Here is a 19,552-nt window from a genome sequence, read left to right as displayed (position 1 = left end):
GCCATATGAATATAAGCTATGTGATGTGAATATATGAAAAACATAAATGATAATGCCCATGTTATGTGATACGAGAGCTAGGGGTATAGTTGGTATGCCAAGAGTCGAGGGTTCTATGTGGTCCTTCGGGACATATATGTAATTATTTGGAACATATATGTGGTACTTTGGTACACCTATTTTGTCCATTGGAATATGTATGTGGTTCTTAAGAAGTGGTCCTTCGGGACATCTATGTGGTCCTTCGGGACATCTATGTGGTCCTTCGAGACATATATGTGGTTCTTCTGGACAAATTCTATGTGCCCCTAGTGGGAATTTATATGAGTTGTGGTGACAACATAAGTGCACAACCTCAATGTACTCATATATCTTTAGTTCTCACAAGTGTACCACGGGTAAACTAAAGTGTTAAGTTAAATAAACTGTATGTGATGCTATGTGTTTTGATTTGTGAAATGTATGATATGATGTGCATAAATGTTAAGGATAAGATCACATGAGTAAAGGAATGAATGAAAATAATATTGATAATAATAAGAATGTGAATGATAATAATGATAGTATTTGTTGCATGAAATGACGTATGAATTTGTATGATATGATAGAATTATATGTTCATGCATTGTTAGGAGTTAAAGTTACCTTATATGTTTTAAAATGCCTCACTAAGTCATCGACTTAGCATGTGAGTGTTTCACACGTAGGTTCCATGAGTAAGAAGAGGAGCATGGATAAGCAAATCAGGTCAGTTACTCCTTTCCAAAGATCAGATCAGAAAAACATATTTTGAATAATATGTATTTTGCTATATAGAATGTAGTTGGCATGAAATAAAAGATTTGAATTGTATCCGCTCTGATAAGTTTTGTGAACTTCTTGATGGCAATGGTATAAATTATGCATTTTGATTTAATAAAAGTAAGCATTTCATTCTTTTGTACGAATAATTTTTTTAAAAGTCAATGTGACATCTCAGACTCGTATCCGGGTCAGATACGTGTTGGGGGTGTTACAAAGATTCACATCGGTTACTTGTCTACAAGGATCAATCCTTATGACCATTCTTTGTATACTGAATACCCAAGTGCAACCTTTGATTTCGACTTTGGAAATTGATTTATTCAACAATAATGTTGTAGATAGAAAATCGTTTAAGTTCATAAAAGACTGAATCCGATTATTTTGTTGTAATAATAACTGATTCTGATCTCAAATCCCTTTTAGCAAACAATTTTTCTAAGTGTGTTCCCAGCAAGTCGAATGTGTTTTCAATATGTCGATCATTCTCCCACACGTTTAACTATAACAACATCCTGAACAAAGTCAATCTTTGGTTTAAAAAATATTTTGATTTTGAAAAAAGGCTCAAGAAATTGAGAGAGATTTATGAAGTTGTTTAAGGTGTTTTTCAATTCTCACTTGGGAATTGAGTCATCGCTTTAGCCCTCTCCTTGAAAGAAAATTAGCTAAGCATGCCAAAATTCATACTTAGCATTTTGAAAATAAAAACTTTAAAAGTAAACAAATTAAAAACTAAAAAGAGAATTTTATAAAAAAACAAAGAAAGATCGCAATGATCTAAAAGACAAAGAAGAATTCGATGAATGGAATTATCATTTATGCTTACACAAAGGAGGTATTTATAGCCTTCTAAAAAACCTAAAATAAGCTAAACATACAAAAGATAATTGTTTGAATTTTAAATCTAAAAATAGAAAGATAAATCCTAAAAACTTGAATTTAAAATGCTCCAGCCATCCGTCCACGTTCTAGAATTGTTAATTGGACCTTCTAGAAGTTGCTGACAAACTGCCATGTCAGCATTTCATGCCCACTATTCCAGCCTTGATTCCATAAAAAAGTACAGTTTTCAGGCCTTTTAAGTACATTTTCCAGAAGTCGTTGCCCTGTAGAGAAATCATGTAAAAACACTCAAATCAGCAATAATAATGAACAAAAGAGAAGTATTTAAGCATAAAATGTTGCACAAAATAAACACTAATCAAATTCCCCTCACTTGTGCAATACTTATCCTCAAGCATTTCTTAATCAACATGCAAAAATTATAAGTTGTAATTCACATCATACTTTAATCATTCCAATGAACAAAAATCAAGCAATTAATTGAAACTAGAGAACAATCAAACAAGTGGCAAAGCTAGGAAGTAAGTTAAAAAAAATAAGACATTTCAATAGATCATTGATCGTATGATGCAAAACTCAATACCGTCATAAGGGATTCACTCATTCTGCTCAAAGTGTTTAAGGACAAAGAAACGCTCAAGCCAAAACAAAAGTTAAAGCATTACCATAAGTTTGTAATTAAATCCAATCTCCACAACTTAAAAATGAATTTGATGCAAAAGTTAAAAGTTCTTTAAACAAGGTTGTAATATGGCTAAGGTATGGGTATGGAAAAGAAAGAAAATAAATGGTTTAATTGCCAAAACAAGGAACCAAAAAGATTCGAAACAATCAACGAATTAACATGAAGCACAATGAAAAATAGAACATGGAAAAAGAATAGATGAAAGGCAATTTAAATAACCAATTTTTCCTTCTTCTTTTTTCAATCGATCAAAGGGTTGTTTCTTTTTCTTTTTTTTAATCAGTTGTTTAAAACAGTGCACTATTCACTATTTTTTCTTCTCTTTTTATTTTCGTCACTATTTTTCAGCAAAATTTTTTATCAACAATGATTTTTTTGATGTTTGAATTGTTCTTGTTGAGCATAAATTTTTTTAGGAACAAAAATGATCTTGAGTCTCGGAAAGGGGATGAAAAAGAGCTAATATTAATAAAAAGGCTACAGGTTTAATTCAATGAGGCAAAAATAAAAGAAAAGGGAAAATCGACTCAAACATGGTTCACTAAGGGATGAACAAAAGGGTGGGCATTTTTGGGTAGTGAAAGGATTAATACTAAGTGTCTTTATCATTCAAACACATCAAAATCATGCATGTAGTCTCGACAAACATTAAACCACAAGTTCTAGAATATTAAAACTAGTTTGGCACAAAAAAAACAAAGAGCAATATGAAAAGTGTATGCTTAATAGGCTCAAATCTCACAATAATATGCTCAATATATATCAAGTATAGCATCAATTCAACCAATAAACCATGGAATGCCAAAATTTTCATGAAACATTCACTAGATATGCCAACTAACCGTCATGCATCCAATGTTCAATTCAAAGTGAGATTAAAAATTCATTGGAAAAATTAAAATAATCAGTTGAACAAAAGAATAGGCAACAAACAATTCAAACATATCAAAATCAAAATTACTTAATTCAAACATCAAACAAGCGAGGTCAAATTCAACATTATCCCTCTCCCTTACTTATATTGTTTTGTCTTAAAATGTAATTCAAAATTAAACGAAAATAGAGGGAAAAGGAATACTCCCTGATCTAGTGATGGCCACGGTCGTGTCGAGACGAGCCCGAGCCAAGGGAGAGGTGCTATTGTGCACCCTTTAGTGAAATGGTGTGTTTGGGTGAAGGGAATAAAATCCCAAAAATGCTACACGATGGCTCCATACTTGCTATGCGAGTTGATGCTCCAAAATTTTGCACTTTAAAGCTTTGTTTGATCAGCTTTCGGCTTCTGATTAAATATGAATTTAATTTGGAACGATGAGGTACATACAAAATTAAAAATTTAAAACAAGTAAAATATCGAACGAAATAAAAAAAATAAAATTGAATACAACGAATCAAATTAAATATAGGTTGCCTCCTATAAAGTATTGTTATTAACTTCGTTAGCTCGACGATCTGGTTCAGACTACAGGTTCTGCGAGAAATGCTTTCACTTCATTTGCTTCTTCCAACTAAGAAATTCCTTATGAGAAATTAGAAAATTCTCATAAAGTTTTTTTTGGATTTTCCACAATTTTAAAATCTTTTCCAAGATAATGGCCGCCAATACATCTTTTTTTACCAAAAATTGAGTTCATCAAATGTTTCTACAATGGTTTCGGCTTTTTATTTTTTGTGCCTACAAAAGGGAAGATAAAAACTTAGTTTTTAAAGAAGTTAAACGCAAATCTAAATCAAGCAATAAAATATTTTTCAACTCCCTTGATTCGTTATTTTTCACCTCGTATTCCCTACATAAATCATCAGAAAAATTAGTTTCTACAAACTCATCAACTGCAGGGTCAATTATATCGACAAAATTTAAATTGGTGACATTATCAGGATGTTGCATCGTTTTATAAACGTTAAACTCTAAGATCTCACCATTAAACTCCATTGTTAATATATCGCTTCTCACATAAATCTTTTTATACGCGGTGCTTAGGAAGGTACGACCCAAAAGTACTTCAGACCAAGTATTTGTTCTGTCGTTTTCTATGTCGACGACATAGAAACTGATAGAAAAAATGAGAACATCAACCTTCACTAAGACATTTTTAAGCATTCACTCCGGGTTGATAACATAACGATCAACCAACTCGATAGTCATTATTGTTTCCTTCAAAGGCTCGTTGGTAATCATTTTATAAACAAAAAGTGGCATAATATTTATTAAAGCTCCTAAATCACACATTGTACTTTTAATTAAAAAATTACCTATTTTGCAAGGTATGTTGAATTGATCCTTCATTTTTTGTGAAGTTTTCATGTCAAAACCAGATAAATATTTTCTCCCATATTTATTTTCTTGTGACAAATCAGTCTTCTCTTTGTGGTACAAAGTTCCTTCAAAAATTGAGCATACCTTGGGACTTGTCAGATTACTTCAAGGAGAGGCATGTTGACTTGTATTTTTTGGAACACTTCTATAATTTCCTTTTCTTTAGCCCTTTGTCACGCCTCATCAATCTCGATGGGAAGGGTGGTGCGATTTCTTGGGAATGAGAAGAAGGAGAACAAGAATTTTCATCGGAAAAAGAATGAGAAGTAGGCGATGAAGATGTACCTTGAATATCAGAACGTGGCATTTTCTTTTCTTTTTTGGAATGTGAGGCATTCTCCTCTGGGTCTTTAGGCGTGATAATGGTTCCACTTCGGAGGGTAATAACACTAACATTTTCTTGTTGATTTTACTCCATTTAAGAAAGTAGTATTCCCTGTGACTCCAATCTCCCCATGGTTTGAGCCAGTTGACTAACTTGCTTATCCAAATTTTGCAAATACGCTTTAGTTCTGCTTTGGAATTTCTCCTGGGAAGTAATCAGTTTCTCCTAGGAGATTGTCAACTTCTACATTATCGCATCTAATGATGTCTTATACGTTTGATGTTGTGGAGATGGCCTCGGTTGATATGTCAACTTCAGGTTTTGTGCATAACTAAAATAAGGATGGTCTCGCCATCCTGTGTTATATGTATTTCCATACAGATTGAACGGTCTCTAGGCAGGTCCTGGAAAGCTCCCTACGGTGTTGACTTGTGCATTATTTTCTTCTTGCATCATTGGGCAACAGTCCGTCAGATGATCTGGCATCATGTATATCCAACAAGTTCTTGTTACTCCAGATTTCCTACAACAGTGAATTAGCTACTTCAGTAAATTTATCTAATTTATTTTCAATGGAAAAAGTACTTATCTCGTGAACCCGTCGGTTGGGTTCACTTGAAAACTGTTAAAAATTAGATGTCATAGTTGAAATCAACTCTCTCGCTGTTGTTGGAGTCATGTTGACTAATTCTGGTCCACTAGCTGCATCTATAATTTTCATCTTTATGAGCAACAGTCCTTCGTAGAAGTATTGAAGTAGCGTCTGCTTGGTTAACCCGTGTTGCGGACAATTTTTGCAAAGCTTGTTAAATCGCTTCCAATAGTCATTAAGACTTTCTTCTTTCTTTAGTCGGATTGAAAGAATACTCCATTGTAACTCGCTTGCTTTGGCCGCTGGGAAGTACCTATCAAGAAATTTTTGACTTATATCAGCCCATGAATTAACTGAATTTGGAGGTAAATAAAACAACCATTCCTTAGCTGAATCGGCTAAGGAAAAAGGAAAAGCTCTAAGTTTTATTTTATTTTGAGTAACTCCCTGTGGTTTCATGCTATATAAAACCATTTGGAGTTTCATCAAATGTTTGTGCTGATTTTCATTAGGAAGACCGCAGAAAGTGGAAAGAGGATGAATAAGTCTTTTCTTCAATTGGAACGGAGTTCTGCCCTGAGGAAAGGCTATACGTAATGGCATTTGAAAATACAAAGAATAATTGTTTGAATTTAAAATCTAAAAATAAAAAGATAAATCTTAAAAACGTAAATTTAGAATGCTTCAAAAGCTCCAGCTGTCTGTCCACCTTCTATAATTGCCGATTGGACGCCGTTAACTGAACCTTCTAGAAGCTGTTGACAAACTGCTACATCAGCATTTCGTGCCCAAATTCATGCCCATTATTCCAGCCTTGATTCTAAAAAAAAGAAGAAAAAGTCAGTTTTCAAGCCTTTTAAGCACATTTTCCAGAAGTCATTCCCTGTACAGAAATCACGTAAAAACGCCCAAATCAAAAATAATAATGAATAAACAAGGAGTATTTAAGCATAAAATGTTGCACAAAATAAACATTAGTCAAAAGGATTTTGACATAGGGAAAAATTCTTGATTTCTCAATTTGTCTGGCCTGTTGAAGCCAACTAGTCCAAGGGCTAAAATTCTATCTCATATGATTGTCTTGAATCTGAACTTTTCCATAGCATTTTTCTTTTGCTAAATACTATCCATTGCTCGAGGAAAAGTAATAACTTAATTTTGGGGTGTGATAACTCCGTAAAAAGGCTATATTTAGAGCCTTTTCACTTAAGTTATTGACGATCTTGAGGCACATGTAAGTTCATATAGATAATTTAGGAGCATATTATTGAATTTTGTGGATTCTATTTGTCGTGGCATTTTATTTTGAAAATGGTGCTACTTAACAGGGAAGGTAGCGCTGGCTGATGACGTGCAGGTTTATGGAGCCAAAGGTGAGCTAGGAGAATTGCCACAACAAATTGAGATGACGAAGCAAATGCAAATGCCGTGGCATTTTGGACAATATTTCTGGAAGCAAAAAAGACAAAAAACTGAAGATATTTTCATCAAAGCGCCATCTATCCAAACCTCATATGATTTCTGCTACTAGCCACTTATGAGGGTACCACTTCCACCTTTGCTTTCTTTCACGTGAAGGGAATGTCACCTAGGGCACTTAAGGAATTTTGGGAAAAAACCCTAGGACATTACCCTAGTATAAATAGAACATGAAGCCACCAAAAATGAAGCTTTTGTTTTTGGGAGGATTATTTTTTTAGAAGAGTGAGAGACGGCTGCAAGCTTTCATTTTTCTTCACCTTTTCATATTTTTCATTGTGTTCTCCATTTTCAAGCTTAAGAGAGGGTGATCTAACTATCCGAGAGGAGCTACCGTAGCTAAGGTGGTCCGTAGTGGTCAAAGGAGCTCGCGACAATGCACGTTGGGAGTTTTTCCTCCACCCTTGTGTTTTGTTGCATTTATATTTATGGGTTTTATGGAGCAAATTATTTTCTAGGATGATTTGAACCTCACCATGAACTAAACCTTATTTGGTGTGGGTTATTATGGATGATTGAGTGTTTGGTTTAATGAATGGTCTAAGTTTTTATGTTTATTACTTGCTTTGGTCATTGTATTTATTTACTTAGGATTGTAAAAGCTATAAGAATAGCCATTTATTAGGTTCAATACTTAGTTTTTGAGAGAAACTAAACGAAGATCATTAGTGTTTCAGACAAACTAAGTGAAGGTCAACATGAGCAATGAGTTTTAGCTACTAACTGAGACCTAATCCACCTTATAGATAAGGATAGGATTTCAATGACTAAAAGGTATTGCCATGGCATTCTTATCTGTCAGGTTCCTTACTAGAGATAGCCTAGGGACACTCTTAGTAAAATATGTCGAGCAAATAAACCATAGAAGCTAGAATCATTCTAAAAGGCAAGGCTTAGGATTCCTTAGTAACCCCACCATTTATTCCCGTTGTAGCTTGTTTGTGTGAGGACTGTCAAGTTATCTTACTCATTTCTTGATTTTCAATTGGTTACACTGTATACAATTCATTTTTTTATAACATTTCCATTTGCTTCTCATCCACACTACCAATGAGATTCCACCTCCATACATTTCATCTTGCCACAACATAATCATCTGTTCATACCATCATACTAACTATACTTAGATAATACTAGTGCTATAACATAACTTGTAATTTCCTCCAATACCTATGGGAATGATACTCACCCATCACTTTATTACTTGTTCGACGTGTATACTTGCACAATTTGCGCATCAAATTTAGTACACCTACGCGCGCGACAATCACTTATCTAGGTTAGAGTTTGGTAGCGAGGATGACAACATTTTAGTAATTCCAAATGATTTTCCTTACTAACGACTGCTTGCTGCTACAACATTACGTGTTATGTTGATTTTTCCAATTATCTAGTTAGTAGGGTGATACCACTCGATCTTAATTATCAAAGAAGAAGAAAATTTATGAGAGATATAAGGCAATACCAATGGGAAGAGTTGTATTTTTTTTAAATAATGTAATGATCAACTCATGCGACAATGTATTTGTGAGTGTGAACAGTAAAGCATTTTACAACATTACCACAACGCCCGTTATGCAGGTCATTTTGGTGGCATGCGTACAACAGTGAAATTACTTCAATGTGGGTACTATTGGCCATCGCTTTTCAAAGATGTCAATCAATTTGTAAAGCATTGTGATCACTTACAGTGAACGACTAATATTTTGAGGTAAAATGAAATGCCAATGCAACTTATCTTGGAGATTGAACTTTTTGATGTTTGGGGATTAGATTTTATTGGTCCTTACCCATCTTCTTGCGGAAACCTTTTTATTCTAGTTGTTGTTGACTATGATTCCATTAGGGTGAAAGTTGTAGCTTTGCTAAATAGCAATACTAAAGTGGTGTTACGTTTCCTGCAAAAAAATATTTTCACTCGCTTTGGAACACCTTGAGCATTTATCAGTGAAGAAGGATCCCAATTCATTGAAAATCAGGTTGCAAGAGCATTGAACTGATATGGTGTGAAGTATAAGATCGCTACAGCGTACCATCTACAGACCAATGGCCAAGCCAAAGTATCTAATCGGGAAATTAAGCAAATTCTTGATAATGTAGTGAATCCTTCTAGAAAAGATTGGTCACAACAACTTGAATAAGCACTTTGGGCTTATAGGACCACTTAAAAGACCCCATTAGGGATGTATCATTACTGAAAAGCTTGTCATCTGCTTGTAGAGCAGAAGTATAAGGCTATACGGGCATTGAAAAAGTTGAACTTTGAACTAGATACTAAAGGCGAAAAACGAATGCTACAGCTTAATGAGCTAGAAGAACTTCAAAACAACGCCTATAAGAGTTCACGCATTTACAAAGATAAGAGAAAGAGGTGGCATGACCAACATATTTTGCCATGACAATTCATCGTTGGACAGCTAGTTCTGCTATTAAATTCGCAATTGAAATTATTTCCTAAGATGTTACGCTCTCATTGATTAGACCCTTTTGAAGTTCTTGAAGTTTTCCCTCATGGTGCAATATTATTAAATAAATTGGTGGATGGAATCACATTTAAAGTCAATGGGAAGCGTTTAAAGCACTATTGCCAGCAACAAAGCCCTGGTATTGCTTTAATCATACTAAGCGGTCCCTTTCATTTTTATTACTTTTGCATTTTGAATAAGTCAGTTTCTTTGACATTTATTTTTCTTAAATTCTTTTTTTTTTCTTTGTATAGGTTTTTGCTATTACATCTATAATCTCAACCACTATCTTCCATTTGATCTTCGTTGCATAGCTCTTTGCAGTTTTGTGTACATCTATGCTGTTACTGAAGCTACAACAACAACTGGCTAACAATATCTCTTTTATGGTAAAAGTAAATGCAAGTTGTACAACATTTACCCTCTTTTAGTTTTTAACCGACCATCTTATCCAATCAGAGTTTTCTATTTAAAACAACATTTATACCTCCACCCTTGCATTTTGAATGTTAAAATAAATTTTCATCCCATATTTCACGACATTCACTGGAACCATTTACTTTACTCTTTCACCATAACTTTTTTTCCTTTTTCTTAACATTGAAATAACCTTCTTCTCCTTCTCAACCTTTTTACTCGAGTTTTTCCATGGCCCTAAAGAAGAAAGCAAGCACAAAGTCGTATGGCCACACACCCACTACACCTACATCCATACCTACGTTGCGTGAAGTTGCACCATCAGAGGATGTGATGAGATTTATGGATGACGAATAGCAATGATGGAATGAAGAAGAGTTTTTCGACCGAGATTTTTTCTTTGAGCAAGGTTTCGATCTATTTACTGAGGAGGAGCCCCAGATTTTTTTTATTACATCTCCCAAATGATCATAAAGTGAGGATGTGAGAAATTTTGTGACCACCCCGGTGATATCAACCAGTAAGTGGTTTGTGAGTTTTATAGTAACCTCGCCACTCATACTAAACGATTGGTGTTTGTCCATGAGAAAATGGTCCACTAGTGGGCGAAACCCATTAATACTCTGTTAGTTATCGTTGATGAGTCGGGTGAGCATTCGACATTTGTTGAAAATCTGATTGAAGAGGATTTAGAGCAAGTGGGTAGAGACATTTGTTTGTCTGGGTGCTCTAGGACAAGATCAACAACTGGCGTTCAAACCATCAAGCGACTTGATCTTCATCGGAATGCTAGGGTATGGTTTATTTTTCTTTGATCCCGTTTAATGTCCACCATGCATTTTTCTACAATTACTAAGGATAGGATTTTGCTTCTTCACTCTATTTTATTGAGAAAATTTGATGTAGGGAAGATTATATCTACTGAGATGATTGCTTGTGCTTAAAAGACTTTAGGCTATTTATATTTTCCATCTTTAATTAGTACACTGTGTTATCAAGCACAAGTGGTTGCCTTGTCTTCTAACCAGACTATAGAGAATCGGACCCCGATTACCCTACTGCTATGAGGTAAACTTTGTTTAAGGAAGGACTAGACCCCCAATGAAGCTCATGGCGAGCCATCTACTCCCATTGGCACAATGCAACTCCTTCCTATGGATGACCAAACTCTAGAGGAAATGAAGAGTGCTATAGCATCTATCAGTGCTAAGCAAGATAACATCATGGCGTTGTTAAGCCATTCTCTTCGGAATCAATCTCAAATGCACAACGCATAGGTCCAGTATTGGGAGTATGCCAAAAATAGGGATCTATCCACCAAGGAAATGTTTGCCAAGCTATTTAAGGAAGCTGAAGGAATGTTCCCTGGCTTTCCAGTAAATCTTGAAGGATCTGATGCAGCCAACCATTCCTGATGTTGGCCATAGTTCAGCAAGCACAAAAATTTCTAATGCTACACAGTCGGGTGCTGAAGAAGAACTAATTGCTACAAATACCAAGTCGTCTGAAGGTGAAGAAGAAGTTAAAGGTGGTGAAGATGAAGGGGAGAGTGAAAATGAGGTGGAATCAGAAAAAAACCACTGAAGTTTTGCTAGTGGATGTTGATATTCTGGGGGGAAACGAACATATGAGAAGCAAGCAACCGCAAGAGAAGGTCACTAAATGAGTCGATGCTCCAGCAAAGCAAGTTATTGTATATTTGTTGGATTTGAACGACGCTAAAGCTGTAGGAGATGCTACAACTATTGAGGAACCCGAATTGGATACAGCACAGGTGATCATTAAGGTCATTACTGCTGTAGAGCAGAGAGTTACTGTGAGTCTGCCTAAGAACAGTTCTGGTACACTAGTTGCCGGCACTAAGATACTAGTGGAAAAGGAGAAATTGCCAACTCCAACTCAGGAGGTGAAGGCCAAAATGGATGTTATAACATCCCTTTCTCATGTTTTAGTTTATCTTGTTTATTTTTGTTTTAAGTTTTTGTTGCTTGTGTTTTTGATGTTGCATGCATTAGGAACAATGCATCCATTAGGTTTGGGGGTGTGTTGTTAGTTGAATGTTGCATTTAGGAATGTAGTTTTGTATATAGGAATTGCATTGGTAATACCATAGGATAATTTTGTATAAATCAATGAAGTTTTTAAGGGAATTTTAGTGATGCCCTGTGATAAGGATTAATTGATATGAAATACTATAGGGAATGATGTAGAATCTTTTCGAAACTAGGATCCTTAGAAAAAAATTTACACTTAGGTATATGTTTTCAATACTTAGAGAATTTAGAAATTTTTAAGTTGTAAATCTCTTATCTTTATTAGATGCTATAGCAATGTTGCAAAATTAAAAGAGAGATAGAGAGAGAGATCTTAGGAAATAAGTTAGGTAATGCTGGTAATAGCTCCAATATAGCTCAGGAAATAAGTTGGGTAATACTGACAATAGCTCCAACATAGTGAGACAAATAAGTTGGAAATCCAACATTGGAAAGGGAATATTGTTGTACCATTGAATATATTTAACAGAGTAGGTGCAAATTTTCTAACTTAGCTAAGTATTGATTGGATATACCTAAATCGCACACACTACAGAGGATTCTAATTTTAATGAGATGAAATTGCATTTCCTTATTCAAGAATACAATTATGCTTTACAACATTGGTTGAGGGCTGAAAAAGAAATTTATCCGTTCAGTTGATTTCTTAAAGTTATTATGTGGCATTGTTGTTAGTTTTTACATTTCATGCATTTTTTGTTTGAGGGCAAACAAACATATAGGTTTGGGGTTGTGATAACTTTCCAAAAGAGTTACCTTTAGTTGCATTTTTCACCTAGGTTTAGCTTGAACTTGAGCATTTTTTGGAGCATTATAGGATCATATTTGTTTAATTTTACACATTTTTCATATTGAGAACTTTGTGGGTTATCTAGGGCTGAATTTGATTTTTTTGCTTCAAAACTGTTACATTGATGTCGTAGCATTGCATGAAATGCTGAATGGATGCTACAGTAGTCGATGAAGCTCCATACGGTTAGAAGAACTTTCTGGATGTGACAACTTGCTTGGGCAGCTGTCAATGGGCTAGAAACCACCTGAAATGTGGAATAATTTCATTGGAGGATGAAAATCTCCTCATAGCTATAAATGGAGTACTTTGCAAGCCTAAAAGGTGTGATGATCGAAAGCCCTTAGAAAGTACCCCTTTTCCACGTTGATTCTTCGTACGCCATGAAAACTTAAGCCCCCTGCCAAGGATTGCTGCAGCACAAGGAGAGCTTGCTGAGTAGTATCGGCAGTCAGCAGATCACCATTCGAGGCCTTCTATTAAGAGATTGAGTGATTTGAATGTTTTATAAAGTTTATGGATGATATTATGGATTTATTACTCTATGCTTATTTTGCTACTACTTTTATGTGATTGTTGCTTCATGATTATGAGTTTAAATACTTGTGATTAAATGTATGGTATTTTCATTTACAAATAGATTTGGTTGATTTGTTGTGCACATTTGATAACATTGGTATTGCTGAGTAGCAATGTGTATATTGAAAAGCATGCATCCAATTGATTGGCTTTGTTAATACTTTGAACCTTTAATTGATGAAGATAATTATAGTAGTTCAAATGGTCTTAATCAATGCTAATCACATAAATGTAGTATGCTTTATTTACTTAAGAGTGTGAAATTCATAATATCATTCGGGTCCTTTGAATCATCAGTCACTCCATTTTTTGCTGCAATCATCACTTGAACCAAGGAAGTTTTCGGGCAGTTGCGTGCTGTGAAGATTTTGGTTAATTAGTGGCGGTTGTGGCAATTAATGGTGATGAGGGGATTGAAACTAGGGCTTTTCGTAATTTTTTATTTTTTAATGTTTTTTTAAGAAATGGGTATTTTTAAAATAATAATTTTAAGTAATTTTAAAAAAATTAAAATCTTTTATGTTTAACACATGAAAAATAAAAGTAAAATTTAATGACAGTTACAATCTAAATACCTAAAAATGTAATGTTTAAACATCTATTTTTAATGTTAAAAATACTTTAAACATCAAAAAAAAATTTGAATATAATTTAAATAGGTATCCCTATATTAAACCTTTCTGTATATGGAATTTACGTACACCTAGACCACCCATGTTCGTCGGAAGTGACCATAACTTGTTACTTTTTCCTTGAGAGAAGAAAGCATCCAAGAAAAATATTATTTCACTTGCTAACGTTTTTCTCGCTGATTCTTTTTGAGGAAAAAGATTAATTTTATTTTAAAATCTAAAATAATATTCGTTTTTATTTTAGAGCACTTTTAATACAAACTGGGAAAACAACTGGAGGTTATTATTTTTAGGGTCAATTACAACTTTTGTACTTAAACTATAATTTTTATTTTGTTTTAGTATATAAACGTTCAATTTTTCAAAACTATGTCTAAAATTTAGTTTTTGTTTCATTTTAGTGCACATGTTCAAAATTTAACGTTAATTGGGGGGGAATTGAAGTTTAGGTACTAAACAGATCAAAACTGATAGTTTATGTACTAAACACATTAAGTTTTTAACGATGAGGTACCAGAGTGAAACAAAAATTAAATGTTAAGTATGGTTTTGAACAAAATTGAAAGATTAGATATTAAAACGGATTAAAACTGATAGTTTGAATACTAAATTTGTAGTTTACCCTTATTTTTATGTTACATGTTTATTTAAGAGCCATTTAAACTATATTTTCGATCATTATATTTCATTTAATTTTATGCATTATATGAGTAGGGTTGTAAACGAGGTAATTCGAGTCGAAGAATTGTTGAGCTCGACTCGATTTAAAAAAAATGTAAAGTTGAGTTCAACTCGAAAGTTTACAAGCTTAGAATTGTCATGTTCGACTAGAATTGGAAATTAAAAATTAATGTTCGATTTGAATTTTAAAAAAAATAAATATACTCGAAACATTCTAAGACTTAGCTCAATTGAAGCACGAACTCGAGCTTAGTCCAAGCTCAAACTCTAACCTAAAACTTAAATACATAAAAATCTTATACTGCATTTTAAAAAATAACATATAAATATTAATATCATTAATAATTTAACTTAAGAAATTAGAAGTTTAATATATTATTTTTTTACTTACAAATTTATTGAGTCGAATCAAGTAGCTTGTTTTGAATCGTTAAAAACTCGAGTCATATCTATTCAAATTAAATATTATTTGAACTTTGATCAAATCAAACTCAAATAATTTTCGAACTAGTCTCGTTTACCATTTTATCTGTGACCATTGATTTTTTTAACATATGTAGGTTTCGCACGCATTCACCGAGTAGCTAATTACTCTTTATTGATATAATCACTGATATTCAATTTATTGATCAATTAATCTAAATCAAATATTATAAAGATAAAACTTTAGAAGTGACTCTCCTTATTCAATTTACTCAATTTATATATCATAATTCGAAATCTAATTTTATTTAAAAAGTTAATATTTAATCTCATTATACCAACTTATTATTAGGGATGAGCATGGAATCCAAAATCGACAGGTTTCGACCCGTCTCGATTGGGTCGGGTTTTTTTTTAAAAAATCGGGTTCGGGTCAGGTTGGATTTTATATTAAAATATTTAGAGTCGGGTCGGAATCGAGTTTAGGGTTAAAATAATCCTACCCGACTCAACCCGAATAGTTAATGTATTATTATTATTATTATTATTATTATTTTAACTTTTTTTACTTTGACTCAATAGTTTTCTGATTTGAATCGGAGTACAATATTCTTGGATTTTCCTTTACCCCGAAGAGAAGACACCCCTTTACACTGCTTTTCTTTTGGGTTTTAAACCCACCATAGAGAAAGAATTCTATTTTATTTCTTGGTTTTTGTCCTCAGCAAGCGTGGAGCAGGCTTGGAATGAGCACATAATGGACTTGATTAAAAGGCATGGGCAACGAAAAAAATGGTGCTCCTACAGCTTTAATGCTCCTAGGGAGGTGAAGGGTGCATGTGATTATAAAAACAAATACTCAAGCGTGGGTTTTAATAAATAAAAAATTACATCGGATAAGGTCGGATCAGATCGGAATTTTAAAATGTCCATCGAATCGGATCGGGTCGAGTGAAAACTCAATTTTTGTCTGGTCAGGTCAGATCTCATATCGAGATACCCTTCTTCTCAGGTCGAGTCGAATAGATCCAAAACCCAACCAATGTACATCCCTACTTATTATTGCTTTAAAATGTATTTAATAAGAAACTTATTATTGCTTTAAAATGTATTTAATAAAAAAAATTCAAAAATAAACTGTCTAATTTACAACAACAACAACAAAATCCTTTTCCCTTCGGATTATTTATCAAAAGCTCCAGTTTCTATCTCCCAGTTTGTCTCTTTGTGTAGACTTTTTGACAGTCTACAGGGACGAACGGAACCACCTTCTTCCTCTCTCTCGATGATTCTCTTTCTAGCGATTGGAGAAAAAAGTTTCAACATATAATATTCATTTGGCCCTCCCTCTCTCTCTATCCTCAAAAATCATTTCTGTGTTGCAGAATTGACTTCTTTTTAGTTTCGTGTAGTAGTCGAAAACCTCTTGGTTTTTCCTTTCCTGGTAAGTCTTTTGGGTCGTGGGTTTCAGTGGATCTTCATGTAGCTGACTAGAGTTCAATACTTTCTTTGTGCTTTTCTACTACTTCCGAGATGGGTTTTTGATTATTGGCCAGTTTGATCTTCTGTTTTTGAGTATTCTGATTATTTTTCCACCTGAGTCTTTTTATTATTGATTCATAAAGTCGAGGTTTTGAATATCTGGAATGGTTTTTTTGGCTATTTGTTATTCTTATTTGAGTTCTGATTATTTGTTGATGAAGTTATGGCGTTTTGATTGCTTGGCTGGGGGTTTGTATCAGATCCAATCAATTTGTTGAGCTTTTCTATCTTTTCAATTACTTGTTCATATTTAATATTTTTTCCTTTTCAGAAACGAATTGATGTTCTTGAGATCTGACTTGTATCTGAAAGTTGCTTGGTTTTTGTTTCTTCCTTAAGATTTTATGAACAAATTGAATTTGTAGCTGATGGTCTAGTTTGATCTATTAAATTTTCATAGATTCTTTTTCTTTTTGGATCACTTCATCTTAATGTCTTTAGCTTTTTGGAAATTGAAAATCTTTGCTTCTGCTCTTCTGGTTTTGGATGAATTGAATTGTGTGGTGATATGATCTTTTGTTGTAGATTTGAAAATTCTTTAGCCCTCTGCTGGGTTTTTGTTAACCAATACATTGATTCATTTTGTTGGCAGGTTAACTAAGCCTCGTTCTGGGTGGTTTGAGCTTAAATCAGAACTAGCAGATACTAGAAGAAAAGATAGTATTTTGGGTCCAATCTTGAAATAATGATGATGTTTGAGGATATGGGAATTTGTGAGGATATGGATTTCTTCAGTGCACCCCTTGGAGAAAAAGATATTGGAGCCTCACAGACTGAACCGGAGGCAACGGTGGAGGATGAATGTACCGATGAAGAAATCGATGTGGATGAACTCGAGAGGAGGATGTGGAGGGACAAAATGCGTCTCAAACGGCTTAAAGAGCAGAATAAGTGCAAAGAGGGGATCGATATTACCAAACAGCGTCAGTCGCAGGCAAGGAGAAAGAAGATGTCGAGGGCACAGGATGGGATTTTGAAGTACATGCTGAAGATGATGGAAGTTTGCAAAGCGCAAGGGTTCGTTTATGGGATTATTCCGGAGAAGGGAAAGCCGGTAACCGGTGCATCTGACAATCTTCGGGAATGGTGGAAGGATAAAGTCAGGTTCGATCGTAATGGTCCTGCTGCTATCGCAAAGTACCAGGCAGATAACTCGATTCCTGGCAAGAACGATGGTTGCAACTCAATTGGCCCTACTCCACACACCTTGCAAGAACTTCAAGATACAACTCTTGGTTCTCTTTTGTCTGCACTGATTCAACACTGTGATCCTCCTCAGAGGCGGTTCCCTTTAGAGAAAGGCGTTCCCCCGCCATGGTGGCCTACTGGAAACGAGGAATGGTGGCCACAACTAGGATTGCCCGATGATCAAGGTCCTCCTCCCTATAAGAAACCTCATGACTTGAAGAAGGCTTGGAAAGTCGGGGTTCTCACAGCTGTGATAAAGCATATATCTCCTGATATCGCCAAGATCCGCAAGCTCGTGAGGCAGTCCAAGTGCTTACAGGACAAAATGACAGCAAAGGAAAGCTCAACTTGGCTTGCCATCATTAATCAGGAGGAGGATCTGGCCATAGAGCTTTACCCTGATTCCTGCCCACCTTTGCCCTCAAGTGGTGGAAATGTGTGTTTGGTTTCAAATGATTGCGGTGAGTACGATGTTGAAGGCATTGAAGATGAGCCACACTTCAATGTGCAAGAAATCAAACCCGGGACTATCAATTCTTCTAATTTGGTCATGGAGAGAATGAGAGCTATCCAACAACCACCATATGCAATCAAGGGGGAAGTTTCCGGTAGTTTGGATTTCACGCGAAAGAGGAAACCATCGAATGATTTGAACATGGTGGAACAAAAATTCTATACTTGTGAGTTCCCCCAATGCCCTTGTAGTGAACTTCGCTTGGGTTTTCATGATAGGACTGCCAGGGACAATCATCAGTTGACTTGTCCATATCGAAACTCCTCCGCTGTGCCGTTTGGTGGATCAAATTTTAATTTTAATGAAGTCAAACCAGTAATTTTGCCTCAACCTTTCGGAAAATCCAGGCCAGCTGCACAATCGGTTTCATCTGTCTCGACACCCTTTGATCTAACTGGACTTGGAGTTCCAGAAGATGGTCAGAAAACAATCAGCGAACTCATGACGATATATGATAACAACATCCAAGGCAACAAGAACATGAATCCCGGTAACAATCTAGTTACCAAAGGTCAAAACGTTCTTCAGCCCAGAATCCAACAGCAAGATGAATTCTTCCGTGGTCAAGGAGTCATTATGGAGGGAAACTTCTTCGACAAGTCCAGCATGCTCCATAACCATCAGATGTTTTCGCAAGCGGAAGTTCAGTTTGATCGGTTTAAGGGCTTGAATTCTCCATTAGAGAGCAACCATAATAACAACAGCTTCCAGTTGATGTTCGGGTCCCCATTCGATTTATCTTCTTTCAATTACAAGGAAGATCTGCATGCAGTTGGGATGGATACAATGCCAAAGCAGGATGTTTCAATGTGGTTCCAGTAACAAAGTCAAGGCTAAAACTGTATTCTACCCAATGGGCATTAGCTAAAAACCATATCGTTTTCCTTTTCCTTGTTCTTGTAATTTTCCTCCTGTCTGTAGATGTAGAAGCTTAGCAAAGTTTTAACAGGTTTTCATCTGGGCTTCATTAAGAAAACCATGAAAGTCCTACGATACCCTGCAATCCTGCTACTGATTTACAATCGAATGTGATGTGTGTCATAAATAAGTTGCTGTTTGAGTTCTAGTTTTAATCTTGGTATTATGATAATGATGTTAATGTAGTGTTCTGGGATGAATGGAAGGGGATGGATGGGATGGACCAAGGAGAACGACTGGGAGCGGTTATCTTCTTAAAAACTTTATAAGTATTATATAATTTAGATGTTTTATTTATAATTTT

The 19,552-nt window shown here is 34.9% G+C and overlaps 1 protein-coding gene across 1 annotated transcript; it reads left to right on the top strand.

The window, feature by feature from the left end:
• Window positions 1-16,415: 16,415 nt before the first annotated feature.
• On the top strand, window positions 16,416-19,286 carry LOC120134959 (protein ETHYLENE INSENSITIVE 3-like). The gene is made up of 2 exons (XM_039151340.1): window positions 16,416-16,530; window positions 17,221-19,286. The coding sequence occupies exon 2, from the start codon at window positions 17,314-17,316 to the stop codon at window positions 19,150-19,152; it is 1,839 nt and encodes a 612-aa protein (XP_039007271.1). The 5' UTR covers window positions 16,416-16,530; window positions 17,221-17,313; the 3' UTR covers window positions 19,153-19,286.
• Window positions 19,287-19,552: the final 266 nt, after the last annotated feature.

Source organism: Hibiscus syriacus, unplaced genomic scaffold, assembly GCF_006381635.1.
Source record: "Hibiscus syriacus cultivar Baekdansim isolate YM2019G1 unplaced genomic scaffold, ASM638163v2 tig00001818_pilon, whole genome shotgun sequence".
In the NCBI taxonomy this organism is placed as follows: domain Eukaryota; kingdom Viridiplantae; phylum Streptophyta; class Magnoliopsida; order Malvales; family Malvaceae; genus Hibiscus; species Hibiscus syriacus.
Note: the sequence above shows the minus strand (reverse complement) of the source record. Positions and strands in the feature narration are given on the sequence as shown.

Coding starts and splice junctions, on each gene's coding strand:
- LOC120134959 (XM_039151340.1), top strand. CDS start 17,314: ATGATGATGTTTGAGGATATGGGAATTTGTGAGGATATGGATTTCTTC.